General features: G+C 30.0%; 1 protein-coding gene across 2 annotated transcripts in view; it reads right to left on the bottom strand.

Annotated features, from left to right (window-relative positions):
- Positions 1 to 20,745, bottom strand: part of LOC105201593 (pyruvate kinase) — a 55,462-nt gene that overhangs the window by 22,335 nt on the left and 12,382 nt on the right. Inside the window, exon 2 of one of the 2 annotated variants that reach the window (XM_039454660.1) lies at positions 17,694 to 17,729. The exons of the other annotated variant lie outside the window; for it this stretch is intronic. Within the exon in view, the coding sequence (XP_039310594.1) occupies positions 17,694 to 17,720 (27 nt within the window). The 5' untranslated portion in view covers positions 17,721 to 17,729. The remainder of the gene's footprint in view (positions 1 to 17,693; positions 17,730 to 20,745) is intronic. 2 annotated transcript variants of the gene reach the window in all.

Below are 20,745 nucleotides of genomic sequence, written 5' to 3'. Positions count from 1 at the left end.
AATGTTAAATATTTTATTTGCTGTTTTCTATTTTTTTTTTTTTACAAAATATTCATTTTAATTGGCATTTTTTAGACACATCCTTTAAATAATTTTATTAAATCTATTACAATTTTCTTTCCAACACTGTAAAAAATGCTTTTTTTTAAAAGAAATGTTTTTTATATGGTTTGAACTTTATTTTAAATATGCATCAAGGTACCATTTCAAGCACAGCGTGTAGCTACACTTCAGTGTTATTAGTTAAAAATTGTTCATGAGACGAGGATAAAATTTAATACGCTACTACTGTTATTCCATTCCAAAAACAGCGGAAGCAGTTCTAAAAAATTTGTTCGTGTTATTTTTTATGGCGTGCTGCATATAAAAACCACAACATAGTGACTCATAAACAGACGCAATAATATTAAAAATTTATAAATAAAACTTATAAAATTAATAAATTTAAGATTTATAAATAAAAGTACATTAATAAAATGATAAACATTTATCGCGAGCAATGTGTTATTTATAAATTTAAGTTCAAATCCTAATCAAGATAATACTTTTCGCAATAATTTCTTTACAGTTTTCTGGATTAGGGGGAATAGTAGAGATGCGTATAAGCATCAAATAAATAATTAAATTGATTAGCAATTTAATTTCGTGATATTACATACGGATTCTTCTTTAAAAGCTGTGTTCTAAATCCGGCAAAAATTGCGGCGCGCAGTTTATAGGAATCTTGTAAATGTTTATACAATTCTCTCTCTATCTGTCTCTCACTTAAAAAAAAGATTATAATTATTGAGCACTAAAAATCGTTTTCGACCGGTAAGTCACATTCATTATTTCAATTTGTTATAAATTTAATATTCATAAAAAAAAGTTTATTGCCACAAAAATAAAATCAAAGAATGTGATTTGGAGATTTATATGCATATTTTAGAATATGACATTTTCGGTCACTAAATAAGTTAATATAGTTGTGACGTCTCTTCTTGTTTCATAGATAGATTATCACAAAAAGAATACATGATGCAAAAATAGCGGCGATACAGATGTGCTTTTTATAATTCGAAGCATCATCATTTCTGGTTATAAACAGCAGCAAAAGAAGATGTGTAATGTAAACATAGAACAAGAAAATAAGTAAATTGCGAAAAAATAACATTCATATTTCGCGAAAAAGATAATGCTTCATTTTCTATTGCTAGACTGGTGATAAATCTTCAACTTTTTTCTTATCTTCAAGAGACGCGCGCGCGCACGTATGCGCACGCATGCACGCACGAACAAACAAGTTTTCACAAGGCAAATTCGAAAGTTCTTTCTCTATGTATAAGAGATTTTCTTTATGATGAATCGATTTCAGAATAACATTGGGCATCTATATCTGATATTATTACGAGCACCCCATGACCTTGTGCATTTTGTTTATTTTTAAGGATCAAATACTAACCAATTTTTAGTCCAGTTTTTTCGAAAAGTGAAGTTCTTAATAATTTTATACATAATGTATAGATACAATACATGCAAATGCTGACAGTGTTCATAACAGCAAGTAAAGATACTTATTTCTGTGTAAGACATACGTATCACGTTCATCTTTTATAAAGAAATCAACTAATTTGAGAATGTATTAAAATTAATGAGCGGTAATGTAGTTATATATAAGATATTTATAAAGGAGTATAGACGTCAAACAACTAGACGGAAATTTGACATCTTACACATTTCTTCGAGGTTCTAGATAACCTACAAAAATTCGTTTTAATTTTGACACATGAAGGCGGACGAAACACATTCTCGCCTCTAAATAAACAATCTGTTCCAAATATCGTAGCTCCTTCTGCACAAACGATTACTAAACGGAAATTTAAAAAATTTTTTGTATTTGTATATGTCAAAATTGTAAGATCTCATTATCATCATAGCTTCCTTTATACAAACGCGTGCTTGATAAAATTGTAATATTTTATATTATGTTTCAAAAATATAGCTCTCATTAGTATTATTAATTTATTATAGTTAAGACGATTAAAAAAAACTAAGTAAAGCCGAAACGTTTTGTTTGCAAAAAACTTGATGTAAGAGTCGATTGAATACATATATTACCTTTATAACTATCTTAATTTGCTCGGTTATGGACTTTCTGTTAAATTTATGTATATGATTTTTACTTCACAGTTGATTCTTAGAACTAAAATTAATAATTATTAATTTTAGAACTATTAGGTTTTATCGTTTCAAAATTGCAAAACAAAGATTTTTATGTTTTTGACATAAAAAGTAATTATAAAAAATAATTTAAATAATGTATTATTATTTTTGTATTTTTTCACGATTTATGAATCGTGAAATCGTTTTACAATAAATCAACAAATCAATAATTACAATAAATCAACAAATAAGATTAAATCATCCACATTTCTAAAACAATTTCAATTTTTATTACAATCTTAATATACTAAATTATATAATTTTAATTCTTTTACTGATTTGAAAATTTGAAAAGAATATACTTGAAAAAGAAAGAAAATAATTAAATAATCTTTATAAATAGTAAGTTGAATTCGGCCAATTTGTGGACAACGCAAATTAATACGTACAAAAAGCCGATTCAATCAAAGCGAATTTTAAAGGGTAACACCCATGGTAGAAGGGATAGCATATACTTCCACCATGGGTAACACCACTGTAGAATTCCAGTCTTGAGGCTTTCGTGGCCGTTGATATCGATAACCGAGAGGGTTTCCGGACGGATGCCACGTACGTGTTGGGCACTTTGCCGACGTTTCGCAAACATTGCAGCTTGCATCATCAGGGCTGAGAGCTCCGATACTGAGCTCAGTATCGGAGCTCTCAGCCTTGACGATGCAAGCTGCAATGTTTGCAAAATGTCGGCAAAGTGCCCAACACGCACGTGGCATCCATCCGGAAACCCACTCGGTTAACCACTGTAGAATTTTCAAAAAATCGGTTTTCTTTTCTTTTTTGCTTAAATGATGTTTTAAAGTCTTAGAAATAAGGTACAAAAGGTCTGAAAGCAAAGAAAGATTCCTAAGTGTCATTTTTGGAAGTTTAAAGCATCGTATTTTTCGGTAAGATTTCAAGCGTTTGCGATAGGATTCTCTCTCTCTCTCTCTCTCTCTCTCTTCTGAAAATAATAAAAAAATTGGTTATCTACAGTAAATTTTCTTTAAAATCGGCCAAGAAAGATAAAAAAAGCGAAGATCAATAAAGAAGGCCAATTATATGGTGCAGGCATCGCGTTTTTCTCAAAATCACTTTTTTTAAGCTTGCCGCACTCATAACTTCCATAAATCTTGACCGATTTACTTGAAATTTTAACTGTAGCTTCTAAAATACATTTATCAGCAAAATACGTACGGATTTTACGTTTCGTTGTAAACTTTTTTTTATAAACAAGTTTCTGCAAAATTTTTCGCAAAAAAAATAATTTTTTTTTTTCAAACTTGTCATTTTTACAAAAAAAATTATTTTTTAATTTCCGTGCGTACTTTGCTAGCTAATGACATAAAAAATAATTAAAAAATTGGTTTTTTGTTCTAGAGCAAAAATTGTAGCAGATTTTGGTGCGGCAGTAAGGCACCTTCCAAAACGAGTAGTTATTGTTGCCAAGCATTGTCACTGCCATTTTGTAATAAAAAAATGGAAAAAAAAATTTTTTTATTACTTCAATGTAGAATAAAGTACTTAAAACGGATTTTGCGTTACTGTTTTCGTTTTCCCGTAAAAAAGTAATCAAAAATAAGCCTTTTTTGGAGGCTCTACAGTGGTGTTACCCCTTAAAAACACTTTTGTACAATTTTTTAACTTTTAGTTCATACAAACTATACGTAATTATTTGTCTGTGTTAAAATACAATTCTAAGCTGACATTAGATCACAAATTAAATAGACTTTCATTTATCAATTATCATAAACGTTTTTTTATAATAAAGACAAATTTTCAAAGAAGAGATAAAGACTCTAACGGAATAAGAAAGAATCAAAATCCCCCCTCAATTTGTTTAAAATTTGGCTCATCTTTGTCATTAAAAAAAACTAAGTTTCCCAAATTTTCAAGTTCCAAGCTCCTTTCTATCGTCTATAACTTAAAAAAAAAAGATTTTTAGTAAATAATTTTTTTCTCTAAAAGTTTTTAATGAATCAATTTAAAATTTAAAATAGATATTATTTAGATATTAGGGTAGTAGATATTATTTAAATATTAAGGTCTGTCAAATAAAAACGAGACAGACTGTATAACGAGCATGGCGAGGATGTTGGTAACCCTTTTCGGTGTTTATAGACACGCCCTCTATTGGAAATAAGGGGAGAACGGCGCGAATTTGCCTCAGAAGCTATTTTCCCCTTTAAAACTTTACTGAGAGAAACTAATTTGATATCTAGGTATATGGATTATATCAAAATAAAGGAAAAAATGTACTATACGATACAGGAAAAGTTAAATGTCGTTCAAAGATTATAAGACACAGAGAAAAAATAAAAATACTTATTATGCCATTTTTCCTAAGCTATCGTTTGAGACTACTTAGAATTTTATCGGTTCAGCTGTTACTAAGATTTGATAATCTCGTTTGCTTAGAAGTCGCTGACTCACGTAAAGAGGCGGCGGTTCGCTGACGCATTGATGACGAGTGACGACCGCGCCTCCTAATATAACACGCTCATTATACAATAACATTTAAATTGTTGAGTGGGAAATTACAACTATTACAACATTCACAGAACGGTAACTTTGTATTTGCTGGGAATGCTTTCAGTGCATAAAATTCATTTTCTTTCAATAAATAAAGTCTAACTTGAAAAATACAAAATATTTACAGTTTAAATCAAATCCAGCTCTTAAAACAAAGGAAATTATTTATTTGCAATCTCATTACAAAATAACTTTTAACAATTTTAAAAATTATTCTGCCTGTAATATAAAATTAATATTACAAAAAGAGAATACGTCATATAAAGGATATGATTTATTTTCAAAAATAGACACAAAAAACAGCCTTAAGAGACATGCTAGGTAGTATATGCAAGAGTCAATGAACGAAAACATTACTAATTGAATATAACAAATATTTCGATTTGTAATTATCATTCGTCTTCGGTGTATAAACAAATTTCCACATCTGTAACAAAATTTCATAATATCAATCTTTTTACGTTTATATCAATAAATAATAAATAATATAAGGTCGAGAACAAGCTATTCTTTGGTTTTTCAAATTACAATTTATCTTAACAACCACGATACAGTTCGCGGAACGTTTCGGACGTACTTGTCCTTTTTCAATCGCATTAGTTTACATTTCTAATATCGAATTACTATACTTAAATAAAAATTTCTACATGAGCGTATAACTATGCTAATTTTTATTCGTTGTATAAAAATTAGCATAGTTTTATTCGTCGATGCATCTCAAGAAAAGTCTGAATCCATGATCCACTATGAGGCAATGTCTCAATGTTCCGATTCTCTTTATTGAAATGTAATAATTTAAATAAATAATAAGTTTAAGTAACTAATACTAATTTAACTGAATAAAAATAATTTAATTAAGGCAAGACGAGCTTAAGAGCCGTGCTGGGTGTTGTGCGTCAAAAATAAAAACGGATACCAAATTAAATAAGTAAACGTTTCGACTTTTAATCAACGGTCTTCTTCAGTAAAAAACTTAGAATCTATAACAACAAACATTAAAATTACAAATCTCATCACAAATTTGACGAATCGAATGAACTGACAAATTAAAATCTTACCAAATATGAAACTGCGACATCCGCTTACAAAAACATGCCAACAAAATATTTCTGTTTTTGGCTGAAATTGTTAGACTGAAATTATCTCAAAAATATAAAAAAAAACATTAGAAAATTATAAAAGACTTCCTTTTGTGTTAATTTTAAAGTAAGGTGAGTCGGCCTCAGCGGTCGGAGCGCGTAGGTATACAACTTTAAATGTCTTTTTCAAAACGCTAAATTTTGCGCGCCAGCCTATATAACTCAAAAACTACTTAACAGATTATTTTCAAATTTTACGTGCTCATTCTTCAACTATCTGGTCCCAGCATATACTTATCCGATCATTAATATTTTGTTTTAAACAATAATTATTAACAATTGTTTAAAATGCTTTTTTTGTTTATGTCACCGTTTTTGTAATTTTATAAATTTTTTTAATTATTTAAGTACATGCTATATGTTTTTACATAAATTAACAAAATTTTCTTGAAATTTTTGTTTTACATTAATTTTGTGACCTCGGCATAAGCCGACGCAAATTCAAGGAGCCAACTTCAAGCAGCTACTGTGCCGCCTTTTTAAAAATTTTCAACATCAACAAATTTTTTTAATTAGTTTCAATAGTGAATATTATCGTATACTTTGTCTACATTCAATAAATTTTGCCATATCTTTTTTAAATCAATATTGATAAATACATTAATAATGTAAAAATTTACAAATAGTATATCGCACGGATAAAATACTGTGTACTCGGTTGTGTGTCTGTGCGGAGCTAACTAGACGACTAAGTATAAAGAGCTAGTCAAGGAGAACGATAAGCGGATAATATAAATTATTTATTGTCCTTGCATATTATGTTATGTTTCTACCGACCAACCTGTCAAGTAAATCAAAGTAAGATTTGTTTAAAAGCTTTGTCTTTTTGTAAATTGAATTCGTTGTTCTGCTCTTTTATGTGTATTATTTCAGATATTAATCTTTTGTAATATTTTAGTTCTGTATCTAAAATTAATGTGTTCCAATCTATTGAGTGTGATATGTTCTGAGATGATAGAGTGCTTTGACGAATCTAATTTGATGTTATTTGTATGTTCTTTTATTCTAGTATTCAATTTACTTTTAGTTTAACGTAGGAGGCATCTCATGTCAATCATTACATTTTATTTTGTATACCACATTGTTTATGGCAGTAGTAATATCTCTATCTTTCTGTGCCTTAACAAAATTGTTCAATCGGTTTAAACATCTGTACCCTATCGTAAACTTATTCTTGTCTACAACCCATGTTACTACTTTGAACACACCTCTTATGTATAGAATTGTTATGTATTTTTCCCATTTGTAAGTTTTGTATCAATTAGTTTTTTCAATCTGAGGTTGATTCTGTTGAAAATTAAATCCAATGGGTAACCATTGTCTCTCAGCAATTGTATGACCAATTCTAAGTTTTTTTTGTTGAAATATGGGATCGAAAAGTAGTACTGTTCTGTCCACAAATCCATAAAATGTTCCAATTTTATGACATTGTGGATGGCTTGAATAGTAGCGACTCGAAAATGTATCCTTGTAATATCAGTCAATTGTTAAAAAGTTTTCAATTCTTATCAATTTCATGTACAAAAAGTTGAAACAATTATTATTCTCATATTCAATAGTAAATTGCAACCGGAAATGATACTTGTTAAATATGTTAAGAATATCCGTCACTCGAGATCTCGTCATGCTGCCATAATTATGTCGTCCACATATCTTTTATAAAATAGTATGTCTAGTTTTAACATATTCATTGCATAGGACTCTAAATCTTGCATTGACAATGTCTGCAATGATCAGGGATAGTGGCGATCCCATGGATGTGCCATGTGTTTGTTTGTAAATTGTGTCGTTAAATGAAAAATAATTAGACGACATGACAAATTCAACTGCAGATATAAATTTGTCTATCGGGATTTTTGTGCTTTTTTGCAATGTGAGACCATCTCTTTCTGATTCCCTCTATAGCCAGGTTTGTGGGCACATTTGTAAAAAGTGATATAACGTTTAGTGAGAATAAAATATGTGATTCTGGTATTTCTTTCCCTGCAAGTGAATTGTATAGTTCAAAGCTGTTATTCACGTGACCCATCGAGTGAGGAATATTCCTAGATATTATTTCGTGTAAAAAAGTTGCCATTGGATAGAGCTGTGCCAATCGACGAGACTATAATGGAATATTATTTTTGTGCATTTTAGACAGGCCATATGCCTTTGGTAAAGGACACTCGCTTGCTTTTAATGTACGGAATTTACGTTTATCGATATAGTCCTTTTGAAGCCAATTTTTCAGTACCACATTCAATTTTCTTTCTAATTTTGAACTTGAGTTATTTTTTACCTTACTATATGTCGAGACGTCATTTAATGCAATCTCCATCTTCTTGATAGCTCTCTCTATCCAATGTTACTACCATGTTCCCCTTGTCTGCTCGGCTAAACAAAATATTCAAGTTGTTTTTTCCAAAATTGTGAAGTTAAATATCAAAATTATTTTCGCATCTGTCGAATCTTGTTGTCTGTCGAAGCTTGTAAAGCTGTCTAAATATTTCTATAACTGTGGAATGACTGTGTTACAGATAATTGTCTCTTTATTGATCTTCTTTTGAATTACGTTGCTTTCCACCTTTATAAATTCATGTACAACTTCCTTTTTATTTTGGCTAATAGAAAGACAAATTACTGCCCAATTGTATCAAATTTGACATAAGCTCCGGTATCGGTCGTTGTGATAAATTTAAGACCATTTGTCATTGGTTGTTGAGATGGGTTCTTTTATTGATTCGAGAAATTTTCTTGGGTCTATGGTGATGTTAATTATTTTACTGTTGTCCGTTGTTGATTGTTCTTAAAAAGTAATGTCCGTTTGTCATCGGTTCGTTGGCGTCTGTATAGCAAAAGAAATTAATCGGTTTTATATTTTTAATGTTGTTCATTATTGTTTTTAAAGTTGTCGATCTTTTTGACGTAGGTGTTTTGAAGTCTGTCATAGAATTTGTTAAAGAAAGTTATGTGATATCTGTTAATTTCGTTCCAAATGTTTGGCGGTAAATTATTTAAAAAAAAAATGTAAAATTATTTTGTTCTTTAGCTAATAAAGAAATACATTTATGTAAATCGTAAATTTCGATGTTCAAGATCACATTTCTTGCATTGTGTAGAAGTTTGTCAAGTTTGTGTGTGTCTGTGATAAGTAAAGTTAAATTTCTTTTGACATATACTATACAAATGTGTCGGGAGTACAATGTTTGCTTTACAGTGTTTTAAAAAATCTAATTGTATCATGGTTTTTATGATCTAACTGTATCTTGGTTTTTAAGATTAAAACAAATTGTAATTTAAAAAATCAAAGAATAGCTTGTTCTCGGCCATATATTATTCATTGAAAATTCTATAATGTTCGTCTTGTCGTATTTATGACATATCGAAATACATACTATGTAACTAATTACCAGTGATGCAGAAATCAAGACGCACAGTTGTGTCTCGCTCCAAGTGCACGCAAAGTAAAAAAAAACCGAGCTTCTTTTACGAGAGTCGGCAATTTTCATGCACACGAGATCTGATAATCTCAGCAAATCTCCGTAACAAATAAACCAATTAAATTTTGAGTAGTCTGAGTAGAATAATAACTTGGGGAAAATGATATCATATACGTGTTTTTATTCTTTCTCTCCTTGCCCTACAAGCGGAGATATCGCAACGCAAAGTTTAGGTCTCAACATTTTCATGTAAGAAACGTCATCGTCATCATCATCATCGTCCTTTTCAGCGATGTCCATTTCATATTTTTAACACAGAGTGGCGCTCGCTCATATTATCAAGAGCATCCATGCAACATGTGATGTTATGACCGTACCCATGATGACAGGTTTCTTAACCTAAAAAGTCGTCAACAATATATCGGTCCGTGGAGCAGACAAAACTTTTTTCTACCGAATTCGTTCGTTTCGTGCAAAAACGCGTCAATTAAATCTAAATTTATTAATATCAAAGGTGAGGCCTTTAAAATGAATAATTATCGTAATGGTATTTGTATCACAGAACCGCATATATACAGTTTGCATAGTTGCAAAGATGATATGCAAGTACGATACATGTTTTTATTTCGTTATGTAGAACGTAATCTAGGAACGAATATTTACATCAAATTAATGTCTTGCATAGGGAAAAGATTCCCAAAAATCGCACTTTTCCTAAATATATAATTTCAAAAAAAGGTAGAAGGCGCCATGTGTGTGTGTGTGTCTGCGCGCGCGCGCGCGCGTGCGCGTGTGTGTGTGCGCGTGCGCGTGTGCGCGTGCGTGCGTGCGTGTACCCTTCAAATCTTTATTTTTTTTTACAAAACCCAAGTGGTACTATCTTTGCATTCTCATTGAACAATTTTTCTATTATAAACCATGTGGTATTCTCTATAATTTCTATACAAAACCTAAATGACACTATCTCTGTATTATCATTGAAAAATCTTCCTATTCCAATCCAAATAGTATTTACTTAAAAATAAATATATCTTAAATTTAATCCAATTTAAATTGTCTTATTAACTACTTTAATTATCTTGCATATCCGCTTAGCAACAATCACGCCACGAGCGCCCGTTGCATCGGAAATGAAAGATTGCAAAATTTGCGAGCAGCGTAAGCATCGCACGATTGACACGAGTATGACCATATATAGTCATTGCGAGAGCCTAATACCCCACCATATCGGAAATACCGAAATTATAAGTTAAGCTGCCTAATTATGGGCAGCGGGAGGTTCTTAATGTAAAGTCCGAGCGGCACGTACTCGCTACTAGCGAGTAGCTAACTAGCGTTCCGCGATAAGTCGGTCACCCGACACCTCGCAAAACATCCAGCGACCGAGTGCACAATAACACGTGATCCGTTCACTGCGATTCAATTATATTAAAGGAGAAAATCATTTATAACCAAAGTTTGGGGGAATAAAAGTGTTAATAAGAAAGTGAGAGAATTATTTGCTGTCCCGCGCGTCCTCCTTGTGGGTTCCAACCCTTCAGACGAATCCCGAATATTTTATCTTGTTGCACCTGCCGCTACAACAAAATGTATTTTTTTCAAAAAAAATGAAATCTTTAAATTACGCTAATTATAAGAAGAATATAATTGCTCTTTGAAATAACTGTTGCACTACTTCCAACAAATAAAATGCAAGTAATAGTATTTTTCATTTTTTAGTAAAATCCAAGTAGTATCTTTAACTTCTTTTTAAATAATGTTCAAGTGGTACTATCTGCGTATCTCTAATGAAAAATCTTGAGGGGGTGACCACTCGGAAAATAAGTGTACAGTGCTGGTCATAAGAGTTGCGACACTTTTACTTCGATGAGTTTTGGAATGTAGACTTGCCCATCAAACGGCAAACGTAATTGGTTGAATTCACAGGTAAGAACCAATTACGTTCGTCACTCAATGAGCAAGCCTACATTCCAAAAACCATAAAAAAAATGTGTCGCAACTCTTATAACTAGCACTGTACACCAAACTTCAGACTTCAAGACTTCACAAAACTACATGGACTTTATCGGACTACATCAAACTTCATCGGACTGCGTAAGATTTTATCAGACTACGTTAGACTTTATCGGTCTTCGCGGACTTCAGCGGACTTCATCGGACAACACCGGACTTCGCCGGACCCCTTTGGACTGCGTAGGACTTCAGACTTCATCAGACTACACCGGACTTCATCGGACTACGTCGGACTTCATCGGTATTTTTCAGACTTCACGGACTTTATCAGATTTTATCGAGTTTTATCGGACTTCGCGGACTTCATGGATTTCATCCGACTACGTCGGACTTCATCGAACTATGATGGACTTTGCCGGACTTCGAATTCAACAGACTTCTAGCGGGTTGTACACCAAAATTCAAGAGTGGTTATCCCCTCGGAAAATCTGTTCTAACCCAAGTGGATGTATTTAATAGAAAAAAATTTCAAAAAAATATGTAACATTTAATCTTAAAGAATTAAAGAAAAAACAAAAATATAAAATTTTATTGAAATAAAAATATTTAAACTACAAAAACTTGGCGCTGCTAGATGTCTAAATATAATCTAAATATAATGAAACAATAAAAATAATAATTACTTTTATCTCAAAATATTTAACAATAAATTATAATAAGTAATAAAGAAAGTCGAGTGGAGTGAAATAAAGAATTTACAATAATACTTTAAAATTCAAAGTTTCTCTATAAGCAGATTTCGTATACAATTCTGTACATAAATATCACAGGTCTACAAAATTGGAGGGTGGAGGGGATTTGTGCTTTGAACTTTGAATGATGTTTCTATAGAATTTTGATGTGCTAAAAACGGCTATGTCCGTTTTTTTCCATCACCCTCCATTTTTTAAATAATCTCAAAAACAGCTTTTTTCAAAATTTACTTCTTTATGAATTTTTTCTGCTTAAAGAAAAAATGACAGCGAGGTCAGCTTTACGGCATTTTACGCAGAAATGTTCCCACAATACAGAAAATATTTTATCGCATTTTATAAAAATGTTTTAAGACATTTAAAGAAAGCATAATATACTTTTATTTGTTTTATCATACAGTATAAATAATACAATTTGAAATTATTGCGATGAATTTTTGAAACTTATGTGTCGCCATATTAGATCCACTATTTTCAATGAAACAATTATACAGCAAGTAATTATACAGCAGTAATCAGAAACTTACAAAACCATCAGATATCGATGTTCGTGTTATTTATACGCATGTTTTGAATTCTTATCTTCCATATTTAATCCGTCATTTTGATTTGTTTATTTTTGAAATCAGTGACCAAAAAAACTATACACAATATGATCTCATATAATTTTATAACTTCTTGAACTTTATTCGATGGCAGTTCGTCAGACACGAGAGAATGTCGCGCACCGTAGGTAACGCTCGCGGGATGCATTTACGGTTTAAATTCAATAACGTTTTAACAAATAGTTGGACATTAATTTTTCAAAAAAAGAATTAAACTAGAAACAGAGCTAATTTGCATAAAAAGTCAAATATTTTGCCAAATTTTTTTATTTTTTAATTATTTGGTTTTATATTTCAAAAATTTATCATTTTTCTACGATTTTTCATAATTTTTTCAAAGTTTTTTGTTTACGGTTTGCATAAAACATTTTTATAAAATGCGAAAAAATATTTTCTGTATTGTGGAAACATTTCTGCGTAAAATTCCGTAAAGCTGACCTCGCTATCATTTTTTCTTTAGCCAGAAAAAATTCATAAAGAAGTCAAGTTCAAAAAAAGCTGTTTTTGCGATTATTTAAAAAATAGAAGGTGATGGAAAAAAAACGGACAACGTAGTCGTTTTCAGCGCAGCTGAATCCTATAGAAAATTCAAAGTTCAAAGCACAAAACCCCCCCAATTTTGTAGACCTGTTGTAGACCTATGTTTCGAACTTACTTGTCCGCCTTCAGTATGTTACAATTCCTATAATATTGTAAAATATAATAATTGTAGTAACTTAGAAAATTATAATGATTGATAATATTACTTGTAAAAAAACAAATGCTAAAGGAACTTAATCTTTAACTTACTTCGCATAATTACTTTTATAACGCATATCTTACAAGTGTGACATTTATCGTATTCTTTCTTATATCGATTCCTTTCATTGCTGTTCTTCATCTAGTAACGCCAAGTTTTTGTAGTTTAAACATTTTTTCAATAAAATTTTATATTTCTGTTTCCTCTTTAATTCATGTTCCATTGAAACTTTTTTCAATTAAATACATCTGCTTGAGTTAGAACAGATTTTTCATTAGAAATACACTGATAGTATCACTTAAATTTTATTTAAAAAGAAATTAAAGATACCACTAATTGGGTTTTATTTAAAAAATAAAAATAACATCACTTGCATTTTATTTGTTGAAAGTAGTACAGCAGTTATATCAAAGAGCAATATATTCTCCTTATAATTGGCGCAATTTAAAGATTTCATACACTTTTTGGAAAAATATATTTAAATTGGATTAAATTTAAGATATTTATTTTTAAGTAACTACAGCAGTTATTTCAAAAAGCAATATATTCTTTTTATAATTGACGCAATTTAGAGATTTCACATTTGTTTGAAAAAATATATTTAGATTAGATTAAACTTAAGATATTTATTTTTAAGCAAATACCACTTGGGTAAGAATAGGAAAATTTGTCAATGAAGATACAAAGATAGTACTACTTGGGTTTTGTAAAAAAACAATAAAGATTTAAATAGTACACACGCGCGCACACACACACACGCACACGCACACACGCGCGCGCACACACGCATGCACGCACACACACTTAGCGCTTTCTTTACCTTTTTTGAAATGGTAATTTTGTACTGACTTATATAACAAAAATACAAAGAAAACTTGCGAAGAAATAATCTAGAATTAACTAATTCAAAGAAAACAATCAACAAAAATCATCTTTTAATGTCAACATAGCATACAGTCAGTTCGCAATTTTCGGTTAGCTAAATTGCTGATTAAACTTGAGAATAATTAACTACAAAACTTAAAACTAATCATTCCTAACAATTTCTTAATTTGATATATTACTTAATTATCCAGAAAAGTATTATTTTTAAAAGTATTATATTTTACAGAAATAAATAATAATTTGTAGAAAATGAATAAGAAAAAACAAAATAATGTTATCAATGTTAAGTTTTGTAGTTGGCAATTCTCAAGTTTAATCGTCCGTGAATCAATCAGAGATAAGATTGGCTCATAAACAAATATCTCTTGTTTAAATATTATTATAACAACCAGCTCGTTTATGTTAATAACAAATTAAAATGAATAATAGACCAACTAACGAGTTTATAACTTTAATAAATCTTATAGTTTATTACAATAATATATAAATATTAATCACGGAACATGTTTCAATCTTACTTGATCCTGTTCAAACCGCCAAATACAACAACAATCGAATTCATATGATGAAGCTGATATCACATGTTTAAACCGTCAGGTGCTCAAGACACAAACTATAATCGCATTTTTAATGACAACCAAATAGCTCGAGTGTAGTTACGCAAAGATGTTAGTAGCATTCCAGATTCTCCTAAACGTTTTGTCAATTCATATGGTCTTGTGAATTCAATGTTTTTATGTCAAGATATGATGTAACTATCACCGGCATCACTCAAAGTCATTTATTTTAAAAATTCCACGATTTTGTTACTCGTATCTGTCAATAAATATCCTTTAAAAAATTGTTTTTAAAAGTGTTAATATATAAAAAAATAAGATAAGAAAAAGACTAAAAACTCCCAGTATAAATAGACGGAACATTGACATAAAATCAGAAGAGGACAATAAAATTAATAAGAAGATTATAGCCATACCATATATACACAATGTATCGGAAGTGTTTACTTCAGCCATTGATAAAAAAGAATATGATAGGATATCCTGTCTTAAGTAAATTAACTGGATTCATAAAAAGGCGATATAACGACGGTGAACTCAAATAATAACGTTGTATATAAAATTGATATATAACTTTTTATTGTTCGTTACTCCAAGGTTTTTATAATCATTAATTTATGTATTTCATTTTCAACTTATTATTTTTTATTCATTTCATCTATGTATTGTTTATTTTACTTATTTTTTTATTAATTTATTTTATGTTAATTTATTTTACTCTATGTAATTCTTATTTCCTTTATTTTAATTTATTTAATTATTTCTACCCATTTTATATATTGGTACTTAAAAAAAAACTTTTTAAAGGACATTTATTGACGGATACGAGTATCAATGTCCTGGAGTCTTTAAAATAAATGACCTGGAGTGACGCTGGTGATGGCTACATCATATCTTGACATAAAAACAGACCATATAAATCGACAAAACGTTTGGGAGAATTTGGATAACGCTACTAACCACATCTTTGCGTAACTACATTCGAGTTATTTGGTTGTCACTAAAAATATGATTGTAATTTATGTCTTGAGCGCCTGATAGTTTAAATATGTAATATCAGCTTTATCATATGAATTCAATCGTTATTGTATTTTGCGGTTTGAAGAGAATCAAGTAAGATTGGAACATGTTCCGTGATTAATATTTATATATTATTGTAACAAACTTCAAGATCTATTAAAGTTGTAAATTGCTTCATTAATTCGGCCTATTATTTATTTCACTTTCTTAATAAACATTATTTACAAATTTTGAAAAGAAATTCATAATACTAGTACGATTTGATTTCGTAAATCGTTATACAGGGAGGTCTATAAAGTTCATTTCCACCTTTATATGTCAAAAACTATCAAAATTGTGAAAAATGAAATTCATATTCGATGATTTCGAAAGATTACTCTCTTAAGGAATTAGCGAAATAAAGAAGTCTCTCGAAATGATTGGACACGATTTTGGGTAATTTCGAATCGTTTTTGAAATATAAAAAGTGCGAATAGACTTTATAGACATCTCGTATAGTAGATTGGAATAAATATTCATGTTGGTTAAATAAAATTAAAAAAAAAAAAAACGTTTAAATATTTGTATATAGATTTATTTAATCAGATATGTGTATGTAGTTACGAACTTTTGCCCCAACCCAATATATAATAGTCTACTATACTCACACGTGCGCGCTGCGTGATACTACGTACCAACACCCACACACTCAGATGCACGCGTACACAGACACGCACAAACATACTTATACATTTACTTCATCAGCTATATCGAGCAAATGCTTAGCAAGGTGACAGAATTCTACGCCGTTGTAGTGCTTCTAAAATTGCTCTTAATATTGTGCAAATGTATGCTTGCACAAACGTAGTAATATTAATTGTGATGCAGAACTATAGTTCGTAACATTACGAACTGTAATACTACGTACTGTAAATCTTACATGCTATGAAAACTATTGATCACGTATTACATTTCTTTTATTTATTAATACATGTATAGAATTGATATCGATATTATAGCACGATTATAATCTATTTAATAAGACAATAAAAATGCAATTACAAAATTAACTATAACCATTCAGATAATATTATAAAAATAAAGTAAAATATATCATATAATTATTTTGATAAATATTAATAATTTCTTGACGAAAAGAATAGTGTTGTTATAATTATCGAATAACTTTATCTTTTATGTAAAGAAAGATATTTTACAAGTATTTTTCTACTAAAAATTTTAATTTCACAATTAAATAACAGCCAATGATACAAAGAAAAAGAAGGAAGAACAGTGCTCAGCTCTTTTTTAATGCAAATTGTATACAATTCGTGATTATTGCATAAAATAACACAATAAAATTAGATTCGTAATAATTTATTTCGCTCTATAATCGCAAATATAGTAGATAAAAACAAAATTGGTGATTAATTCATCGATTAATTTATAAATCTATACATTCAATTTACATATCGTATAAAATAATTATATTTGCGTCTATTTTTTATCTTTACTGTCGAAAATTTAAATAACATCACGTATACATTTTTTATATACATCGTATCTTTAGCAAAGAATGTTTAAAATACAAACACATATATACAAACACACTAATGAACTCAAATGTTCAAACATAGCACGTGTGCATGCATAAACAAAAAATCCAAGCAATGGAAAAAGAATAAGATACAAATCAAAACTATTATAATTTCGGTGAAATAAAATTCTCCATGAAAAAAATTGTCATCGTTCCTAATATCACAAGTAAGTATCGAGATTCGTTCGCGTTTTTCGCGTCGAAGACGATTCTTCGCTTCCTAGAAACTAGAAACTACTTAAATTCACCGAAATCATAACATTAATTAAAGATAAATGTAAACTTTATCAAATTATAGTAAAAAGGCAGAAAAATCAATCGTGATCATACGATCGGTATACCTGATTGTCAGCGGTGATCCAAACCATTTTGGCAGGCTGCGCAAAGAAAAAACGGAAGACTGATATTAGTAACGGTACGTTTGCAGTGACACCGCTGCGACAACTCCTCCGAACCGTTGCAAGAGTCGCGCGCGAGTGTAACAATTCGTCATCGCCGACGAAACACAAGGTACACGGCGTTCTCACCGTTACCATTGTCGTCGTCATTGATGACAGTCGAAAATATCGATACAGCGAATGGAAACGGAGCGAAAAATAAAAAATTATGCCGGTGTAATGCATCGGACGATCAACGGCGATGCCAAAACATGCGACGGCAAAGCTCACGATAACCAAGATCCAGAAATAGGATCGTCTACCGGAAGAAAATAGGACAGCTATCATGTCCGATGCTCACCAAAATAATTTTCGTGGAGCAAACAAGAGAAAAAAACCGATCAAAATGGTGTAAAACCATTTTTACCTATGTTCAGGATGAATCTTCACGAAAGTGCGTACCTACTAACCTAATTGGATATGTTACTACTTCGACGAAAATGTACCTTCGTTTGGTATATTAATTAGAAGAGAAAAATTCTAAAATTTTCAAAAGAATTTACGTTTTATATACAGATAAATAGTACTATATTATATCATATGTACAGAGTAATCCATAAGTTCTAATAACAAAGAACGCAATCAAATATCCGCCTACAATTTTAATGAGCTTTAGATATGTTAAAATATAAACAAAAATAAGAGACATGTGTTGAGTTGCACATTAAGGAAATAAAACAATTTTTTTGAAAAAAATCGGTTCTTTTTTCGAAGCAAATACCGTTCAAACTATAGAATAGAAAAAGTATTCTTACTAAAAATTGAATAGTTTGAAAAATATTTTATAATAGAGAAAACATTTTTTGTTAAAAATTAATATTTTCCAATAACCTAATCTTTTCAAAATTTTTGTTTTTTTCATAATCAAATTAAAGATTATTTTATTTCGGATTTATCGGATTTGATAAAGTTATGTTCTAACATTCACATTTTCCAAAAATAGTTAAAAACGTCTCTATTCACATTATATACATGTCTGTTTGTGTGGTCAACTCTTCACAATAAAACGGATTTGTCTCATATGGCGTTGACTGTACGAGACAGGATTAAAGACACATTGGTGCAGTACAATAAATGTTGAAATCAGAGTTTTATAATAATAATAATAATAATAATAATAATAATAATAGTTAAAATAAAGTGATTTTTTTGAAGCACAAAAATCCGTCAAATTTTTTTGACAATATGTCAAATTATATACGAAATATTTTGGACAATTTAAAACAAGTTATGAATAAAAAAATTATTTTTTTTTTTATTCATAACTTGTTTTAAATTGAAAGGACGGAATAAAAGTCATTCGTGTCAACAATGTACGTAGACAAAACAATATGACAACAAGTTCTCGCATAGGTTAACCTATTACAGCCTAAAGCAGCTAAGATAGTCACAAAAAGGGCAATTAAACACAAAACCAAAAAAACGTAAAAAACATTATTGACATAAAAAGTACGTTGCAAAATCAATTTTGTAACTGTTATAAACTAATTAAAAATTGACTGTAGAGGGAAACTGCGTCAATCGATTCTACGGGATAAATTACTAAAAAAAAAACGTATGACTCTTAAATCCTTCCATCTTTTATGTAAAAAAATAATAAATTATATAAAATCAGTGTTAATAAATAAATAAAACACAATAAAATTATTAAGCCGCGCTGGGTGTGCGTGCAAAATTTATTGATCATAATACTTATACGAATCTCAATACATCAACCACAAACGTTTCGACTCCTATATTGAATCATTTTTAATGCATAAACGGTACACTGTCATAGATCGTTCTTATGTCTTGATATCCACATATACGGAAACTCTGTATAAAATGACAACAAAGTAGAAGGGTAATGCCAGGAGAAGTCAAATAATAATGATAATGTCAAGATGTAAATGACCCGTAATTAACGCGAAAAAAATCAAAAGTTACAACATTAAAATTATGAAAAATAATCTCTCACAATTAAAATATAAAAAACAAAAAAATAAAAAAGCTATAAATAAAAAAATAAAAGAAAACTAAAAAAGTAATAAATAATTAAATAACAAAACAATAGATGGAGTAAAAAAGATAAAATTAATCTGTCAAATAGGAAATTAGGAGTACATCATTCTTGTCCGCCTGGGTGACATCTCATTCAGAAATAATCTTTGACTTAAAATGATAAACGGATGCTCGCTCGTAGTGACCTATGACGATTGTGTTTAGACTGTTGAAAAACGAGGGAAATTTAGAAGGAATTGGTGCAAAGTAAGAAATAAAGAGGGCGTAAAGAAGTATTGGGAGTGAGGTAAGCTATGGATAACTAAGATAAGTCTCTGGGAAAAAATTTGTGTCGCTTTGTCTGTTAAGCCCGTGTTTTTTTTCTTCTATGTGAATCATCTCGGATATTAATTCTTCTTTATATGAAGATTCATTACCTAAAATCTCAATTTTTTCCCAATCAAATTCATGATTAGTGATTAATCTGTGTTCCAAAATGACTGATGGTATTCCGCACTTTTTGTTAATAGTGTTCTTTAAGCCTGGTTTTTGCCTTTTTATTTAGCCCACGTAAATGGCTTCGGCAATTTATTCTGTACACTACATCGTTTCTAGACATCGGTTTTAAGATATCCTTCCCGTTGTTATGTATTTCTTCAAAGTATTGGGAATTGAATACGCTAAGAGAAAATTTAAATTCTACGTGATCGGAGCAGGGCTTACACATACTGTTTTAATGTAAGGGATAGTAAAATAGGATTTGCTTTTTTTTGTCGTATCAGTATCACCATCACTTATATTGCTGTTGTTGAATTTGTCTGATTATGGGTTCAAAATGTCACAAAAGAGGTATTCAATTCTTTTGTTAATAGTAAAAAAAATAAAATTTAACGGATAGTCGTTGTTTAACAAAACCTTAATTATTTCAAAGAAAACCTTTTCATGGAATTGGGTATGTAATAATTTTAAGATTCTA

Source organism: Solenopsis invicta, chromosome 1 (assembly GCF_016802725.1).
Source record: "Solenopsis invicta isolate M01_SB chromosome 1, UNIL_Sinv_3.0, whole genome shotgun sequence".
In the NCBI taxonomy this organism is placed as follows: Eukaryota; Metazoa; Arthropoda; class Insecta; order Hymenoptera; family Formicidae; genus Solenopsis; species Solenopsis invicta.
The sequence above is the reverse complement of the archived record's forward strand: the minus strand, read 5'-3'. Positions and strand labels throughout refer to the sequence as shown.